Raw genomic sequence first — 19,742 nt, forward strand, 5'->3', positions numbered from 1 at the left:
TACTGCTATTTATTAAAAGGCTGCTAGTATTGTTTATTGACAACTGTTTGGTTAGGTTTTTTACGTTTGTAAACTACCTTCGTTTTGGCAAATTTTTATTATTCCGTGAATAATAAGAATGTTCGAAGTTCATTTGATCGATCGGAAAGGAACTAAAATAAGCAACCAACGCTATGTACGTTCCAAAAAAATAAAAATTTACGGGAATCAACATTCCAAAGATGACGAGGAGGAAATTAACCAAGCTCAAACTTCAACGTCTGCAAGAAAACTTGGTACAAGCAACGAATTTGTTCCTTCCACATCACAGAACTTTGTGTATAGTGTTCTTTCGAAAACAGTTAGTTGTGGAAAGTGTCATGAGACAGTATAGTTCGTGATCTCTCAAGAACGTGGACTAGGATTTAAAATAAACGTTCAGTGCAGTTCAGAAAAGTGCGAATCTGTTGAGATACCGTCTTGTCCCTTTGTAAAGAATGGCTATGAGATCAACATAAGACTATGTTTTGCTATGAGGTTGCTTGGAATAGGTCACGCTGGTGTTACTTTGTTTAGTGGAATTATGGACATGCACATGTCAATTACCAAAAGTTACTTCTATGAGCTAACTAAGAAGATACGAGAAGCTTCTAGTGTAGTTGCAGATAATTCTATGGACAAAGCTGCTACAAACGAAAAGGACAAAACTGTATTCAGGCCAGGTTATAAGCTAGGAAACATTGCAATTTCAATTGATGGACCCTGGATGAAGAGATGATTTTCTTCTTTATATAAGGACTCCATCGATGCATTGTGAATGTTAACTATGAAGGGAGAAGTGGAGAAATGAAGGTTAAAGGCACTCTTGAAATTTGTAAAAGTTCAGTGGACTTGAGAGGTATTCGCTAGCTGATGGTGACATAAAAAACATAAAGCAATCTCTAAGGCTAAACAATATGAAGAAGAGCATCCTGTTAAAAAAAAGAATGTGTTAACCATGTTAGCAAAAAAGCTTCTCACTTCTTTGAAAGGGAAAGGCAAATTGACTCAAGCGCAGATAGACAAGTTGTCTAAATATTATTATGGAAATGCAATTAGAAGCAACCATTTTAAGGTAGAAGAAATGAAGAAGACCATAATGGCCACCTATTACCACCATGTTTCAACTGGCAACGACCCTCAACACTTTTACTGCCTGCAAGGTGAAACTCCATGGTGTGGCTGGCAGCGGGCTATGACAAAAAATATAGAATACAACAGGATGTCCTTCCCTATGATGTTATAGCTGCAATGGGACCAATCTGTAAGGACCTAACAAAAGAAGAATTGATGACAAGATGTGTAGGAGCCTCTAATCAAAATGCACCAAAGACGCTGTTCAATGGCAAAGTGGTAGTTGAAACTGCTTGCAATATCGCTGTCTGCTTGTTCAATGAAAGGCACTTCACTCTCATGAAGATCATGGAATAGTTAGGTGTGACTACAGGAAGCAATGCAATGGAAAAGAGTGCAAGAGGAATCCATTGAAGAGGATGGAGTACTGTACGGTCCGGGAATTGATTCAGACCGGTAGGAACTGTTTTATCCAAGTTTTCATGAAGAATTCCCCTTTTTTTTATCGATTTTGCAAACAAACCCTTGAAAACAGAAAGATTAGGGTGCCTAATACTATTGGCGTGTACTTCAAAGATGTTAGAGTTGAATAGAGGCCGACGGGTGCTAGGCAAAATCTCATCCTTAGACCATTGTTATCTAGAATTTAGACTGGCTATTACAGGCGAAAAGACTTTAACACAAGAATGGAATCTATAAAAAAGATTTGACAAACTTTAATGAATTTTTGGGTAGAAAATTGTCACCCTCTAGGTGACTAAGACTTCAGTAAATCCAAATAAAAGGACGATGTTATTATAATTTGCGAATTCCCTCTTAGCTTCATTGTAAGGAGCTGTATGTCTGGCTATTTTCGACGTCGTGAGCTCGACATCCGGTGCGTCTAAATGTATTACAAATTTGCATATAAAGTCGGAGCCAGGAAATGAAAATAACTTGTAAATAATAATAATAATAATGACGGTTGGCGCAATAACTCAATTGGATCAGGGCCTTGAAGCATGTTAGAGAACCGTGCACTACAGTACACTCTAGGAGGCAATGTGACTAGCATTACGCTTGTCCGTGATTATTGCCCTGATTTGATTCAGGTACTCATTCACAGCTGAGTCGATTGGTACCCGATATCTAGTCACGATACACATTCCTGTAATGAGTCTGCAATGGGAACCAAGCACTCCTGGAGGCGTCGGGTAGTCCATGATCATATCAAAAATTGTTCAGTTTTGTAAAACTCTATATTTACACTCAATACGGTTGAGCTATTATGGCAACACGGTCACTGTGGCGTGACGGCAAATGAAATCTCAGATGCCTTAGCAAAGAAGGATTCAATTTTTCTCAAACTGGGATCGGAATATGGGATTGGAGGGTAATTAACATCAACATTTAACGAGGACGCACGCACGATGTGCGTGCCTAGAGACGTAAATGAATCTTGAATCTTCCGTTATCCCACCTAACGGGTTCCAGATTTTCTGGTAAAAGCCGTTAATTTGGATTTGACCATTGTCAATTTTAGTTTAAATCAACAAAATGTGGCCCATCGACTAGCTAGATACGCGATAGCATTTCTAGGAAGATATCAGTCGCATCGTAACTGATCTACCATCAAGTACCTGGGGATCTAGTGCTGCTAGGGAAATTTCTTCCAATTAAATTTCTGTAGATCCTAGATCTGAAGTTTATCACCCGAGTAATATATGTCATGCACTGTTCCTAACCCTATTTCCCACTCTATCTTTCACTTTCAACCTTCATCCTATGGCATTCCTCTTATAATATTTAACTTTCCTCCAAAGGATACACAAAATAATTAGCTAACACCTCCACACACATTATCACATCAAGATCATTATGTTAAATAGGTATATCAGAATAAGTTACCTGCTAAAGTTTTGTTGCTACTTAAATTTTTAAATATGATGTTCAATATCGAAGAATAAAAAAATGTTGTTGAAGGTTGAATGAACGAAATGTAATTCTAAATGCTAAATATGGATAAATAGAAGATAACATTGACATATTCCGGAAGTTAAAGATTATATTATGCACTGTAGTGTCACTTAGGTAAATATAAAACTTTATCTGTCAAGGTAGTTATTCTCGGAAATATGGACAACATTTCAGCTTAAGATATGCCAAGAATGGTACAAAAAATTTGCTACTCTTTTTGTTAGACCGCTTGTAAAAGCAAATGTGTATCAGCATAGGTCATTGATCAACCGATAAGCCATATTTGAGAAAACCAGAAAGAGAGACCAGAAAATCCATGTCTAGGGATACATTTCAAAGTAATTCATTGCTATATTGATTGTTAAGTTGCATTCGAATTAATCAGTTTCCATCGGTGATGCCTGCAAAATATTATTAAACGAAAAAGCGAAGGAAGATGAATTGTAAATCACTAGCTTGAAAGCTTAAATAAATTGTCTGGCTTCGATTAATATTTGGGGACTTTGATTTGATCAATGTAATTTTTCAGTGACGTATTCTGATACTACAAGGCTAGACATATACTTTTCACAAAGGACGACCCCCCCTCCCCCACTTTTTCGAAATATCCTTATGATAAACAAGATATGACCGATTAGAAGGCATATGTAGACATTACCTGTACCTTCAGAGAGAGAGAAGAAAGAAAGCAACATAAATTAACGAGAACTCACTTGCCAAGACTAATATGAACATCAAAGTCGATAGGTAACGAACAAAGGGATGGTGATTTGACGTGCCGACCCCGATTCTGAACGGAACAAACACTGAAGAAGAATAAGAATTGAATTTGCTATCCCCTATACTATATACAGTACTGGGCAAAAAAATCTGACCAGTTAAGTGCGCCCTATTTAATCTCGAGTAAGTCCGTTATTTTAAATTGAATTGACAAGCAGTTTTTTATTGTATAAATACAAAGTATTTGCACCGTTAGCTTGTAGTTTCTCACAGTGCTAGGTTTTTGAAGTGCGTTAATTGAAAAAAATGGCAAAAACACGTAACATGAGTGACATCGACAAAGGAGAAATAATTACGTTATTTCATAGAAATATAGCCCACAATAAAAAGCGGTCGTTGTGGGCTTAAGTTAATCCTCTGTAGTTGATTTTGTAAAAGAATTCCGAGCCACTAGGTCTACTGCTCGAAAACGGGGTTCTGGAAGCCGAGGAAGACTCAATCAGCCGAAGACAGACTAGTGCGGTGATTCTGCCTGCGGGATCGGTTTAAGAGCTCATCGGACATTAAAAAAGAGCTCAAGGATGCCATTGGGACAGAAATTTATGAATCAGCGGTTCGTCGGGGGCGCAGAGAGGTCGGATTCCATGCCGACGTCCCGCAGAGAAGAATTTTTTAAATGGAAGAATTCGGAGGCAACGCTATTTATGGGCAAAGGACCACAAAAATTGGACCCTGGAACAGTGGCAAACTGTAATATTCTCCGATGAATCACATTTTAATATTTTTGGGTCGGATGGGATCTACCACGTATGGAGAAGATCAGGTGAGCGATACAGTGGGAGGTAAGTACGCCAGCCGGTGAGCAGGATGATCTGGGGCTGCTTTTCGTATTATGGTGTGAAAGGCCTGTCATTACTTTATGGAAGAGTCAATGGTGCAGTCTATAAACGAATCTTCGAGGAGAATCTGATACCTAGAATTGAAGAGTAATATCAGTATTCAAGTGGGGTCATTTTCCAAGACGATTCTGCGCCCTGTCACAGCTCCCACATTGTAGGTAATAATTTTTTTTCATTTTTCTGGCTGTTTTATCTATATATGTAAAAGAAAGTCGTGTTAGTTACACTATTTATAACGCAAGAACGGCTGAACTGATTTAGCTGAAAATTGGTGGAGAGGTAGCTTAGAACCAGGAGACGGACATAGGATAATTTTTATCCCGCTCGACCGCGTTTCCGTGAAGTCCCTATAAAACGTGGTATAACAAAGACGCATCTGACATGGAATAACAAAATGCAATTGACAGCTAAACGTAATTTTGTCTATGGTTAAGTAGAAAATTTGATAATATAAATTTTGTCAGAAATATATAATCATCATTAATTTGTATTTTCTTTAAATCATTATTAACAATGCCGCGACGATCGAATCTTTCCCGACAAAGCCGTAATGCAAGAAGGATACGAAACATTGCGAATGAAGTGACTGAAGAAGCACAAGGAATTGCCCTGAAGAGAGCCCCGTTAGTATGGCTCGACTTCATGTTTCTCAATCACAAGAGCAAAGCGAGCCCGTGAAACGGCTCGGTTGGCAATGTGAAATCGTCGAGCGAATAACAGAGATCAACAAGTAGATAATTTTCGACGAACAAGAAATGATTTATCAAGTGCTGATTTGAATCGAGCAGCGTTTTGATATGATCGACGGCAAGTGTTCCAAACGATAACCACGGAGACTGTCACTGGCAACGATGGCTATCCACTATATCGCCGTCGATCACGCGATGATAACGGTCGATCTGTCACAACAAAAGTGATAAGAATGGATTTCGTTGTCGACAACAGTTGGATTGTTCCATATTCGCCACTTATTTCCAAAACGATCAAGACACATTGCAACGTTGAGTATTGCAATTCAGTAAAGTCCATAAAATACATTTGCAAATATGTCACGAAAGACAGCGATATGGCGGTTTTTGGCATCCAATCCTCCAATACCAACGATGCAATTGCGCGGTATCAAGTTGGTCGTTATATGAACTGCAATGAAGCGATTTGGCGTATATTCGCATTCCCTATTCACGAACGTCATCCTATTGTTGTGCACTTGGCGATGCATCTGGAGAATGGTCAATGAGTATATTTCACGGCTTCGAATGTTGTTCAACGTGGTGAAACACCTCCAGCAACAACATTGACCAGTTTCTTTGCGATCTCGCAAACGATCCGCTTGCACGACCTTTGCTTTACTGGAAGGTGCCACGTTATTACACTTGGAATGCTTCATCGAAGAATTTTCAACGACGGAAGCAAGGGGGTACGGTTCCTGGTTATCCGGATGTGCGTTCTACTAATGCTCTTGGTCGTATGTATACAGTTCATCCAAAGAATGATGAATGCTTCTATTTGCAATTGTCGCTGGTAAATGTGCGTGGACCAACGTCATTTGAGTGACTACGGACTGTTAATGGTAGAATATTCCCAATATATCGTGCTGCATGTGAAGAATTCAATTTACTAGAAAACGATGCCCATTGGGATACGACAATCGTTGAAGCCATTATCTCTGCATCTTCAAGTCAAATACGACATGCTTTCCATCGAACCCATCTAACCTGTGGCATAAATACAAATTAAAGTTAACTTAATAAAATAAAAAATCTGCTCAGTTTTTGCCTCTAAGGCGGAGCAAAGTTCGCAGGGTCAGCTAGTAAGAAATATTGACGATTCTCCAATTATTTCCTTTTTTCCTCGGGGTTGCGCAACTGTCTGGCTGAAAACTCAGTAAAGCAGCTAACTTGACCGGCAACAGTTCGGATTTAAACCCCATAGAAAACTTGTGGACATTAATGAAAAAAGGTAGCTGAACAGAAGTCGAAAAGCCAACATGAGCTTGATTTAATCCTTTTAAGGATGTGGAATGATGAAGCTGACCTGCAGATTCTGCAGAATCTTATTACATCAAAATTAAGGCAAAAGGAGGTGCAACAAAATACTAATTAAACATTTATGAGTTTATTGTTTAGTTATTAAGTAAAAAAAAAAATATTGTCATACGACGAATTTTGTGATTGATATGAAACATAAACCAAATTTACCTATTTTTCGTAAAGTAGACTAACTTTGAATAAAAGTCCCTTCTGAAAAATTTTACATAGTTTCTTGTTTCTCCAGCAACTATTTTTAGTGCAAAATATCAATACCAAAAAAAACCCTCATATTTACTTTTTTTATCAGCTCGATATTTTTTCTCAAAAATCAGATTTTCCTAGTGATCGGATTTTTTTGCCCTGTACTGTATCTAATCCGCATATATAATATCATTTATAGTGATCACATCCTATAGCTAGCGAAAAACAATAAAATTATGATTTTAAAAGGTAAGGCTTCAGATATACTATAGAGTTAATTAGATAGCTAGCTGATACCAATATTAAAATTTAATCAACAAAACTACATACATAGGCCCGTTTCAATGTTCTCAATCTTATTTTTTTCGAAGAATGAGCATTATACGATATACTATACGTTTCAACTCTACTCAATTTGAAGCAATCGTCATAAACATTCTCACACGACTTTTTCCCAGAGATAAGACTTACTTCTGAATCTTGACACTCCAATCTACGATGACATATCAGTAGAATAAAAACGACAAAAAGCAACACAATACGGAAGACGCCAGTCAGACAAATCAACAAATAACAAAGTAATTGCCGGCTACATCTAGAGGTTATATGAAAGCACATGGTACATATAACAATTGTCTTCTATTAGATTCGACCACGGGCGACAATTAAACAATCGGATTTAATTTAGAAATTCGTTTAGAAACAGGAAGATTTTTCATATAAATAATGAACATTATTGAAGATAGGAATATATTGTGAATATATGTGTATGTCTGCTTCGTTTGATCATTTATCTTTAAGAAAATCAACTGTTGAAGTTTTGAATGATAGGACCATAATGTGCGCATAATAGCGAACGGGAATGCTGCAAATTTTATTAAATATGGAATAGGTAATACTCGTATATTGCCTAAAGAGGAAATAAATCATTGGCTGAAGTGGTACAGCGTGAATATATTAGTCTACTATTTTGATTTTAAATGTCGATTGCATTACACATAGAATATGCGTAATTATTCGCACGGTATTTACTGTCATGATAATGAAACTGAAGGATAGTTTCAGCAAATAAGAAATACGAAATAACAACCTAAAAAACAGCTTCCATGTGGATACTTCAAAGAAAAGTAAACAGAACACATGACTAACGAGAAATTTTTTCTCAAACGAAACATGTCGCAAAACCAGAAGCTTCACGCTTCAAGTATGGAAGGTATTGTGAATTTATTATGAAAAAATATGTATGGGAACACAAGTCACGATATATACCGTGACTGCACTTAATGGTCTGTATTATTTGAGCTGCATTTAGAAATTATGAACTAAAACCTTACACCCTTAACCATAATGCAGAACTTAGAAATTGTGAGCGAATTCTAAAGCATCGTCCCCGAGTAGCTTGAAAAATGTTGTTAATTTTTAGTTTAATTTACAGGAAATGGCAAGAAGAAAGTTGAAAACGAAAATGTCGTTTCTATCAAAAATTGACGGTCGGACATAAACGTTTTATCAATTCAAATGTATTAGAAAAACTGTTACAACGCATTGTATTAACAATAAAATCATTGAATTGAAGTTGTTGTTTGAAGTTTAGTAGCCTATAATTGAATTGAAAGCAAAAATTAAATATATATATATAGGAGAATCTCTCAACAAAAGTTGTATTTTCACCATTTGCGAATAAGAATTATAATAAAGTTTTTCCTAAAGTAAGGTTGGCCATTTTACATTTATTCTAAATATGCTTAGAAGGTCGCCCAGTCGAACTTGATGTGAGAATCGAAATTGGCAATAAAAAGTACAAAAATGGAGCAAGGTGAACAAAGGAATGCTACTTGAATTTGAATAAGATTGGGTTTAGCTTCCGTTGCAAGTGAAAGTTCCAGTGACTCCCATTCGATGGTCGAATGCAGATTATACCAAATGTTCATTATAGCTTTAATGAAAAGAAACCATATACATATGTAGTTGCTTCAAAGGGGAGAATAAAGAAGGCTAAGGTCACACTCATAATAACCTATGACTATATCAAAGCACATATCATGATAACTCCAGGCAGATTAGGTTTATTGAGTTATTCCACAAAATATACAGCCCTCCAAAATTTTTATTTAAAAGATCAGTGTAGAACAATAGTTAGTTAAATAAACTTTGTTGATTAAACCAACTAGCAGTAAACATAATAAATACGAGTTTCTTTGAAAAATCAGGCTTCAATAGGAAATATCTAAAAAGGGAAAACATAATAATAACAAACCTCCTGTATCGTATTTTCCGGTTTCTTTGTGGACATATTTAAAAAACGTTCTTGCGACTGACAAAATTTCTCAGTCTTTTTGTCGAATTTCTTTTTGTTTTCTTTCACTCCACCAATTTGTTTCTTCCGGAAATCCTCCAATGGTTCAATAATTTGTTCATGTGCAAGTTGTAACTGCAAACAATAATCATTAAATTCCAACAATTTTCTATAAAGTGAAGTTCGCTTACCATGTTATCACGTTCATCCTCTATATTTTCTATTAGTTTACCGAAGTGTCTTAAGCTATCGCTAATTACTTGTTCATCATCTGTTTGTGCAGAACCGATACATTCGAAGTTAAACTCCTTCAAACTTTTTGCTAGTGTCCGTTGTTTTTGTGAAAGAACTAAAAGAAAAGATAAAATATGTTCGTTAGTCCAATAGAGAACCATTCGCTTTCAAACTTGATTAATCATATATAATTAAATAGTTGTATTATAAATATAATTTCCGTTCGCACACAGTTCTCTATAACAAATTTTGCAATATCTTTATGTTCTACAAAACTTCCCCGTGCAGCTAGTCGCTAAATTGGGATTCTTATATTATCGCAAAATGGCAAAGTTGTTCTAATTCCCTAATAATAACTGCAAATTTGTGAAAGCTCATCCATTCTTGGAACTTTCTCTAAGATAATGGGACACAAATACATACCGTGCCGTTATAAAAATTGTACATTTATTTTCCTCGAGGCAATATTTATCAAGTGTAACTTGTAGAGGCTAAGATCGTGGTGCCCTTGAAACAGATCGTACGGTAATCATAAATTGTATCCAAATATCTTTGTAGCTGAATGCAAAAAATGCCAGTAGATACCTACTCCATGCAGACGAACAATTCACCACAAAGTGGGTCAGAGATCAGCATTCGTTGCGGAGGTCACTATTTCATGCGATTAATTAACCATTCACGACGCCACCATCAACAACCGATGACATGCAATTACTCTCACCTATATTTCTATCATCTGACTCTTTTCAACTTTTCTTTTAATAACCAAACGCAGATGTACCTGAACATCCAAAAGACTTATTTGTCCTTCAAATTATACCGCCAATGACGACACTATTTTCACCGGTCTTGCCAAAAGTTACACCTACAAGTTGAAAGACAAATGGAGCTGAACTGAATATTGTATTTGTTATGGATATTTCCATTTTCGTTCGTAAGAAAGAGTCACCATTTATTATAGTCGTTATGATTTTAGAGGTCTTTTCGATGGAAACGTCTGAAGGCAGTGAATCCACTTAGCTCTAATTAACTTTGTGTATTTTTATTTACATATGTGAGTCATTCCAGCTGAGAGCAAGATAATTCTGCATTATGGTAACCTTTGTTTAACAATATATTTTGTAAAGGTAACCGTCGTGCAGAATCTCATTAGTAAAAATACTGGGCTTTCGAATAAAATAGGTTCCATTCATGAAAAGCACTGTTCAAGGTAGAGTCTGATTTAGCCAACCGCGTTTCAACTTACTAACCGTTGAATTTGTTACAAAATTGTCTGTCAAGTGATGTGTTTGGGGTTCAATAAATTTAGATACTCATATTTAGTCGTTACTGCGTTATAACACTTTTCTATTAAGTATGTTTGCCGATAATATAATTGGAAATGTTGTGAATCAGTTAATAGACGGAACTTTACAACAATATGAAATATTTCTTTCAGTAAAGTTGCACTTGGTGTGAATGGTTTCACTGATATTGGCAATATACAAATATGAACTCTATCTGTAACTAAACATAAAATTGTTCCGGTCTTCGTTGTTCTCATACTTAGAGCTCAGCTACACGATCGCTCTGATATCCATCAATATACAGTCTAGCAGTCAATCTACGTTTGACCAGAATGACAGATTTTACATAAAAAAATTAGAGAATATTCGTCAGTAACTGATTGATACCAGAATGATCATTTGGTTCAGCTTTTACTGTTTTACCCTGCAAAAATTTTACATTTGACTGATCTAATTCTGAAAAACCGGCGCGTTGACATTTTCTTGTAGTGGATGTTTTGGAGGATGTCGTCCGGAGATGAGGTGGTATGGATATGGAGGTTCGGTTTACGGACTGCGGCAAGAACGGTTACAAAGAATAGGACGTTTCGATTTAGAATTACTTTATGTTGCCACTTATCAAGATATGAGATGCCTGTTCTTCACATCGAGGGAAGGTAGTCCCGTTTCATTTTTCTTTCCAATGTCAGTAATGACTGGAGTGTTAAACTGAGTAAATGTGACTGTTAACTAGTGAGCAGGAATTTGCGATATTGAAGTCAAGAGACGAGAATCTGTCACTGAATGCGATCAGGTAGGAAATAGGATATAATAATGTGGCTTTGTTGAAGTTCTTGTGCAGATATAAAAACAGCAAATCTTTGAAGAGTGCTTCTGGAAGTGGAAAAGCAAACCGAATAAGGATGACGCGAGATGATCGTGTTTTAAAGGAAATTTGCCTAAAAAGCAGATTTCTTACATCCAACCAAATAAGCAGTGAACTTTCGGAGTGTGTGGTTTCCAGAAACAAATTCCCTGAAAGTTGCATGGTCTGGGGCGAATTTTATATTATAGTTGTAGTAACTTGGCATCAATTGAAGGTTCACTCAATGCAAACAGCTACATAAGCATAATAAAAATCATTTGGAGCCATCTATCGGCGCTTCTCTCGCGATTTTCAGAGAAGACTGCGCCATGCCACAGAGCAAAGAAGATAACATTCCACTTTTTTGTGATGATTATCATTATCACAAGAAAATTACATATTAATATATGTAAATATGTAAATATTAATATTAAAATTACTACCTGCCTTTTTTACTAGGTGAAGGCATATTTGCAGCAAATGCAGCTTCTGGCTTGAAATTTGCCCGGAAATAGTTCAGTTTTAAATGCTGTGCTTTGTAAAAAAATATGTGAGTGGCAAAAACCCCAAAACAAAATTTCTCACCGATAAAAGAAACCTGGAATAACGACATTTTTCTCTAAATTATAGAAAATTGATTGATTTAATACCAGACAGAATCAAGGCAATATTGACGGGAGGGAGTGGGCTCAGTAAATATTAATTTTAATATTTATATTTCTAAGCAAGCTGAAATATGTTTTTTTTGCGTTCATTTCATTTCAATTAACTGTTTTATATTTAGGTAGTTTTTAAGTTGTACATATGTACAACATCAGGCAAAATTCGAAAAAAAGTGTTTTAATAAAAGATTAAGGAAAAAAAAACAAATTTTATTTAAATTTAATGTTGATACATTTTTGGAAAGAAATAGTTATTCAGTTTAAGCTCATAAACAAACAAAAAAACACCAACAACATTCATCTGGCCATGAGTATATGTTCAGGATTGATTCGATTGCTCTAAGCATTTGGTTCATTAATAAAAATTAGTCGTATTAGGAAAGGAACATCATAATTCCTATAAACCGCGCGAAATCTCCCCCATTTTCCATGTGTCCTGTACATATGTGTTTCTCCTCCCAATGCTTTTCAAATTTCACTCAAACTTGCTATCTAGAATGAACATCATTTATAGGTCTCCCTGAAGAAGTTCGGTAGAAACAAGTCCGTACGTAAACACGAATATACATATTTAAAAGAGTTTTTGAAAGTTCAATTTCGAACTGCATAAAATTTAAAGTTCGATTTCATAATATAGATGAATCTGTACACGTTGTAAGTGCACATTAAACCGAACGATTTATTAAAAACCAAACCTCAATCTGAACACTTTCTCAGCTCTATAGAAAGTTATGATATGAACAACGATTTTTTAACGCCATACTACTCGAATGATGTTTGTAAGTAGATATGTGTTTACACGAACGAATGGAGATAGTTACAGGTATCTTTATGATAGCCTGATTATAAGAAGCGTTCACATATGCATGCACATGTGTACAATGGTGAATCGTGGCTGATTGAAGTATCTTTATCATTCCACTTTGGATATGTTACTACCATTCATCTTTTTAATCGTGACAATGATATTATTAAGCCAATTGTCGTTGCTTTGAATAGACCTCTTTATGTGCGCATATGTATTTTGAGTAATGTCTTCAGTGCGTTAGTTAGGAGAGTTTTGAAGTGCTAATTTAATTTGTACTGTTCGCCTATGAGTATAGACAGGAAAGTTTCATATGTTATCAGGGTATTGGTATTTCTCAGAATTTGTGCCACAGTGATAAATTCATTGTTCTGCTGAATACTAACGATGCTTCTTTAAACAACGCAATTCTCGGGAAATCGAAAACAAGCTAATGGACGTCTTAGCGACACTTACGTATCTTTATTGCATATTGAGTCACTCCAAGCAAGCCAATTCCGAATGCCGATTTGCAATCTGAGCTGTGCTCAAGTCAAGTCATTTTTCAGAAATTCCTATCTAAAAATTTATGAAAATGCGTTGTTTCTCAACTAGATTTCTTTTTGTATACCTGTAACTTAATTAGAATTTAAATCAAACAGAAAGTCCCACACTCTTTTCCTTCTTTTGAGGAGTGTTTTCCTTTACTTTCGCTTTAAAAAAATCAATACACCCAATATCCAATTCGATATGGTATTGACATTTTACCTGTGAGTATCAATTTTATAGGAAAGAGTCAATTTCGACCTGGTATAACTTTGTTAACAATCGCAGAATTTTCATCAAATTTTCCGGCATTCTGCCTCATATCAAAAGTCATATCACTGAAGGGATCTAGGATAGACTTAGGAGAGGTTTGCAGTCAATTTTCAAAATAATATACTGTTAATAAGTTTATTTGGGTAAATATCGTAACGTAACGTATTTAGGAGTCCGGATACCATGTGCATGGACAACCATTTTTTTCTCCAGATTGGATTTTGAATTGATTTTTTTTTATATTTGGTGAAAAAAATGTCGTACCTCGCTTGGAGGTGTATGGGGACTCCCTTAAGTTCAATGTGTAGCAATGTAATTTACCGCATACGTGGCAGTTCACAGTTCCAACCTTCCTACCGAATTTTTTGGCAATAAGTGTAACCGTTTTTGAGAATAGTGCGTGTGAAATATAGCCAGACAGACAATAAACCGATTTTAAAACAAGATTTTCATTTTCAATAATTTTTGATAATCGGCTTTTCTAGTTAAAATCGCCAAAGTAACATTCGTGGAATGTTTTCTAATTAAACGGGGTCTGTAAAAACCATGTTGGAAACGTGAAGGATCCATTAATAGGTAGCTTGTAGTTCGCAGTGCATGTGATTTTAAAACTTCAAACTATTTACTTCAATGTAATATAGACATTTAACTTAAGGGAGGTTCCCAGTAAATTTACAAAATGTAACAGTATACTATTAATGTCTCGATCGACCAATAGTTTCTTAAAACAATAGGGTAGTTCGTTCGAGACGTAGAGAATCAAAAAACGTATATCATCTAAAATGTACCCGACATTTCGCTTGTAAATGAAAATTACGGTTCATTTCAAAGCCTTTCGGCCTATGAAGAACCATCTGTGGACTCGTGCATGTTCCGTAGACATTATGGAAACCAATACAGGCAACTGAATCTGAAATTGTGAGAAAAACAGCTGTGCGGCTGTTATAGGGATGCATGTCATATCATGAAGCAGTAGATTTAGTTTTTCTAACGGCAAGTCTAAAAAGATTTCTCACATATTTATTAATTAGGCAGCAGATTTTCTTAATATTTTATTTCTTATGTTTCATGGTTACCCAAATAAATACGAGTTAATAAAACTAAATGCCATTCATTCTTCCTAAAAATTGTGTCCAGGTAATATCACATATTTTAAATCGTTTGTAATTTAATGCATTTCAATCCAGGTTGAATTTGTCGCAGCCGTGATTTGTGATTTATTTTTTTTATCTTCTTTTTCTATTTTTTTCGAAATTTTTATTAGGAAAGCTATATAATTCAACAATAATTTTATCAATTAGTGTTCCTATATATTCACAAACAACCTGTGAGCTAAGTGAGTTCACGGAATTGATCAATCTGCCAATTCTGGTAAGAATTTTAACTCGTGATAATAACATTTTCTGATTTGCGATGCAACTCCAAACTACAGACTACCCCTTTCTATCTAAAATAGCTAAATCAATATCACATAGAGGCAACAAGAGTAAAAAGTATACTTGAAAGAAAACGTATAATATGTAAGTCAGCTATCAACATAACTTAGATCACGTTTCAGGTTAAAGAAGGCATACCCAAAAGATTATTCTTTAAAACAAATTAAGGGGATCATCCCGTGTGAAGGCCGTTTTTTTTGCCTTTTTTTGAAAAATTATTTTGAAGAACTGGATAAAGATAGAAACGTGATTATTTCACCATATGTTTATTGATATCTCCAGTATATGTGATAAATTTTTCAGCTTGATTTCGTAGCTAATTTTCGGAATAGGTGTTAATTTATGCACCCATCTCCAAAAAAAGCTGTTTTTCTGCTGCCACGCTGGAGGGCGCTGTGTTCATCTGAGGGAAAAAAACTAAGCGGCATTTTAATGTGGACAATATTCCACGGTCCGCAAACTAGGATAATTAGAAAATATTAAAAGGTAAATTTTTGGTGGGCTTTCAAACTTAATTTTTTGGGTTTTGGTGTTTTTTTACGGCTTTTTTTATGAATAAAAAAAAACTACCAGTCCGATTGCAATTATCCTAGTTTGCGGACCGTAGAAATATGTACTAAAGGAGCCGTGAAAATTTCAAAGAATTTGGTTGGATAGATTTTGAGCTATGGTGGCAGCCGATTTTCAAGATGCAGTTTCGAGAAAAACGCATTTGAAAATTTAAATGTGATTATCAACAGTAAAATTTTAGCTCACCATTAATCTGCTATACCTGTTCCATAGAGAGCACCCTCCATTTCTTCAAAAAAGTCTTGTAAGGCCGATTGTTGCTCTCTGGTGTCAATTGTGGCTCTTTTAGCGAGGTCAGTCGATCGTCGTTCGGACCGCCAAATTCGCGCTTCATTACGGCGGTCGGCATAAACCTGACATTTGTGACCAACTTTATATCCCATTGTCACTAGGATTTTGAGAATGCCATTGAATTCTTCCTTGAAAAAAATTACAGCCAGAAAAGTGGCTATTTCTACGACCTTGGCCCCAGAATGAAGGTGTTTAGGACCGAAAGTTCAGATCAATGCATTTAACGACTCATTGTTATTCTGGGTCTCTGCTCCTAAACATCTGTTCAAGAGATCATCTCGTGACAAATCTTCGTAGATTGGTTTGATGACTGTTTGAACTTCTTCAGTCAAAGGTGCCTTCTCGTGGTGAAAACTATCCAGTTCTCCTTTAGCTTCCGCTTTGCGCCATTTGCACCAACTGTCCTCGCCTGCTGGACGATTTTGATGCTGAGGATTTTCGTCTGTAGAACATTTATGGAAGAAAGTTGCCCAAATTTCTTGCTTCATTCCTTCTATCGAATTTGCGTGTCGACGAATAGCCAGCCAATGAAATGTAGTGAGGTCCTTATCAGTAAGTTTTCCAGCCCCTTTTCCACCAATGCCTTTGTGATTCTTCTTTGCATTTCTAAGCCGCGTTCCCATTCTTTTCCCGACATGTCCTACGTATTCCTTTTTTACTACTGCGTATATTTTATTATTTGCACAAATTTGCAGAAATACCGGAGAAAACTCCAGCAAAATCCAATATACAATATACAAAACTTGTCGCAATTGGAACATCCATGTTCATGCTTGCTAAAAGTTTCTTTGCTGATGTTGATGCGAAGTCTTTTTTCTTCTCTGATAACTATTGATTCCCATGAAATACTCGTTTTTTAGTGCGAGCATGGCGTTGAACGTTAAAGCGATCTCCCTTTGTACGATCCATTTAAAAAAATCACTGAACACACAAACAGCACAATACTTACAACAAAATATAACTGAGTATAGCTTGAAAGCCTTTCAGTGCTCACTCTAGACTGGATTATCCTTTTTATTCCAAACAGCAAATAAGTTTAGACAGTTAATTGGTTTTTCATCTTTTTATATTTATACCTGTGTTCGAATTTATAAGGCTCAGGTAAAAAACTAACAGGTAACAAAAGATTCGATGCTCTTTCTCATCGAGTACTCTAGCCGCGGCTGCAAACTCCTTAACTGTTTAACCCTGTAATTTCTGAAGGACTCGGAATATCGGAAAATCCTTTTGCCCACATATTCTCCACTTTATATAGATACAATTCATGCAAAAAAAAATCGATTTCTCCAACCCGACACACGGGATGACCCCCTTAAGACAGATCATGTTGAATTATATCTTATTTATCAATCGTTACCATTGACAAGATGTCGTTGTAAAAAAAGAGACCCTTCTCAGGGTCACGGTATCACTTGAGACAAAAAGGGATTTCTCAACATTAGCACCTCAAGTTGGGCTGCACAACTTAATTAACGCTAATGAAAGGCCTTGTTTGCAATCAACAATGAACATGTTCATTATTGACTCCTCGGTGTATGTAAACTCTTATTATTGCCATAGAGAAGAAATGTATAAAAATTTTAATTGTCCCAGAACTTTTTCTAGGGCTTGGCTTTTCTAATAGCGCCAGCAATGTGTAGGGTACCCTTTGTGTTCAATAAAATACCAAGTGTTCATACTGCATTTAATCCTAATTGTAAATTAATTGTAAAATAGTTTACCCTAACCATTTCTTGGAACTTTCTATAATTCCAATTTTATAGTTTATTCGTTCAAATTTTTCATTAATTATCCCGGATAGTTTTTGAGATTGCTCGGCCATTTATTGTTTGATTTGTTTGACACTTATTTGTTTTATACCTTAGACTGCATTTAAACTTAACCAGATTTTGCATTGTGTTTATCACGAAAACACGTTTTTAAAAACTTCTCCCCATGTTTCTCAGGAACTAATAATATGAAAATTATCGCAACACTCGACCTTATAGTCCAAACTAGTATTTCCGAGTCCCTTTCTTCAATGATTTTGAAATTTAATTTTTTAAAAGCTGACAAAATTTTATTTTTCAACCGATTCCGTTAGTTATAGCTCGAACAATATATACATAATATGTTCTAAACAAAACTGAATTTACATTTTCTTCTTCAGGTTCACGCATGAGAAGTTGAATCAAAGTTCAAACAAGCCGGGAAACCGGAAGCTAGACGTTTCAGGTATAAAATGTTTTGTGTTCCCCTATGTGAGGAATAATGAGTGCATAAGTTCCGTGGGTACTTTTTAAAAAGCCTTTTACACTAATAATTTGGTCTGGAAAGCCTTGCATTGATAGCAGTCAACCTCATATGTTTCACACTAGCAGTTGAACCTTACTAGTAAATGTGAAGAATCTAACCTACAACAGATAAAAGCAAGCCGGAATTTCGGAAGTTCGCGTGTCCATTTTTTGTAAGAAAGTTCTACGCACATTTTCCCATCCGTATATAGCTGCAAATCCAACATATTCCTTCATATTTTTCAAAAAACTACAAAAGATACGTACATATTACAGCCATAGATATTATGTTCACCCTAAACAAACAAACTGCTTATTTCCGAATATTGTACGTATGCACATATATACATTGATCATACTCATATTTCCGAATATTGAATACCGCTTGTTTCATTTATAAATATACCTAATCTAATGAAGTTTGTGGGTAATGTCTAATTCACCCACAACCTTCATTAGCACATATTTATACCTACATACAGGTCATATGTCGGTCTGGAGTAACTGATAACGATATACAAATTGATATTTTATGGTCATCCCCCCACAAATTTAACACAAAATGGCACCATTGGCTATATGTAAAGGGATTCACAGACCACTTCTTACCAAATTTCGTGACAACTGGTTTAGGCGTTTTCGAGTAAATCGGGTGTGACAGGCAGACATTCAATTGATCTTAATAAGGTTGTTTTACATAAAACCTTAAAAAGTGCTGAGAGAGTGGACTCTTAGATGAATGGAATTTCAATAGTTCACTCGAATGTCAACTATTCTCGCCAGCATATAATTTTCGTGGCTTATGATGCAGTAATAGCCGGATTTTCATGAAACTTTGCTGGCGTACGCGCGATACTCTATACTGCTGCAAAATTTAGAACTCTTAGGATGAAGATTTTCCAGTCAATTTCTAAAAATTGGTAATATACTAAATGGGGAAAATGAATCCGGTCTCACTTTAAGTGTGCACATTTTGACTCCTTACTCACGCACTTTACAATCCACATCGAAACTAATACCAGCTTCAGAAGGTACTGATGGAAGCATTTCATTTGATACTCCACATTACTACATCCGGTGAAAAAAATTTGTACATCCTTCTTTTGCATGTATGGGGAGCCCCCTTTAAACTCCACGTAAATATATGTTACTCACTGTATGCGTGGGATTTCATAATTCTCATCTGCCCACCAAACTTCGTTCGGATCGATTTAGCCGTTTTCGAGAAAAGTACGTGTGACAGACAGACTGTGAATCGATTTTAATAAGGTTTGGTTTTACACAAAACCTTAAAAGGGAAACTTCAATTTGGAATACAACCTTGTATACAACAATAACAACTCCATACA

General features: G+C 35.7%; 1 protein-coding gene across 1 annotated transcript in view; it reads right to left on the reverse strand.

Annotated features, from left to right (window-relative positions):
- Positions 1 to 19,742, reverse strand: part of LOC119656283 (rho GTPase-activating protein 26) — a 120,933-nt gene that overhangs the window by 24,771 nt on the left and 76,420 nt on the right. The window contains exons 2-3 of the mRNA XM_038062711.1: positions 9,386 to 9,543; positions 9,156 to 9,329 (exon numbers count right to left, since the gene is read on the reverse strand). Of these exons, the coding sequence (XP_037918639.1) occupies positions 9,156 to 9,329; positions 9,386 to 9,543 (332 nt within the window). The remainder of the gene's footprint in view (positions 1 to 9,155; positions 9,330 to 9,385; positions 9,544 to 19,742) is intronic.

The sequence above is a fragment of the Hermetia illucens genome, chromosome 4 (assembly GCF_905115235.1).
Source record: "Hermetia illucens chromosome 4, iHerIll2.2.curated.20191125, whole genome shotgun sequence".
Lineage (NCBI taxonomy): Eukaryota > Metazoa > Arthropoda > Insecta > Diptera > Stratiomyidae > Hermetia > Hermetia illucens.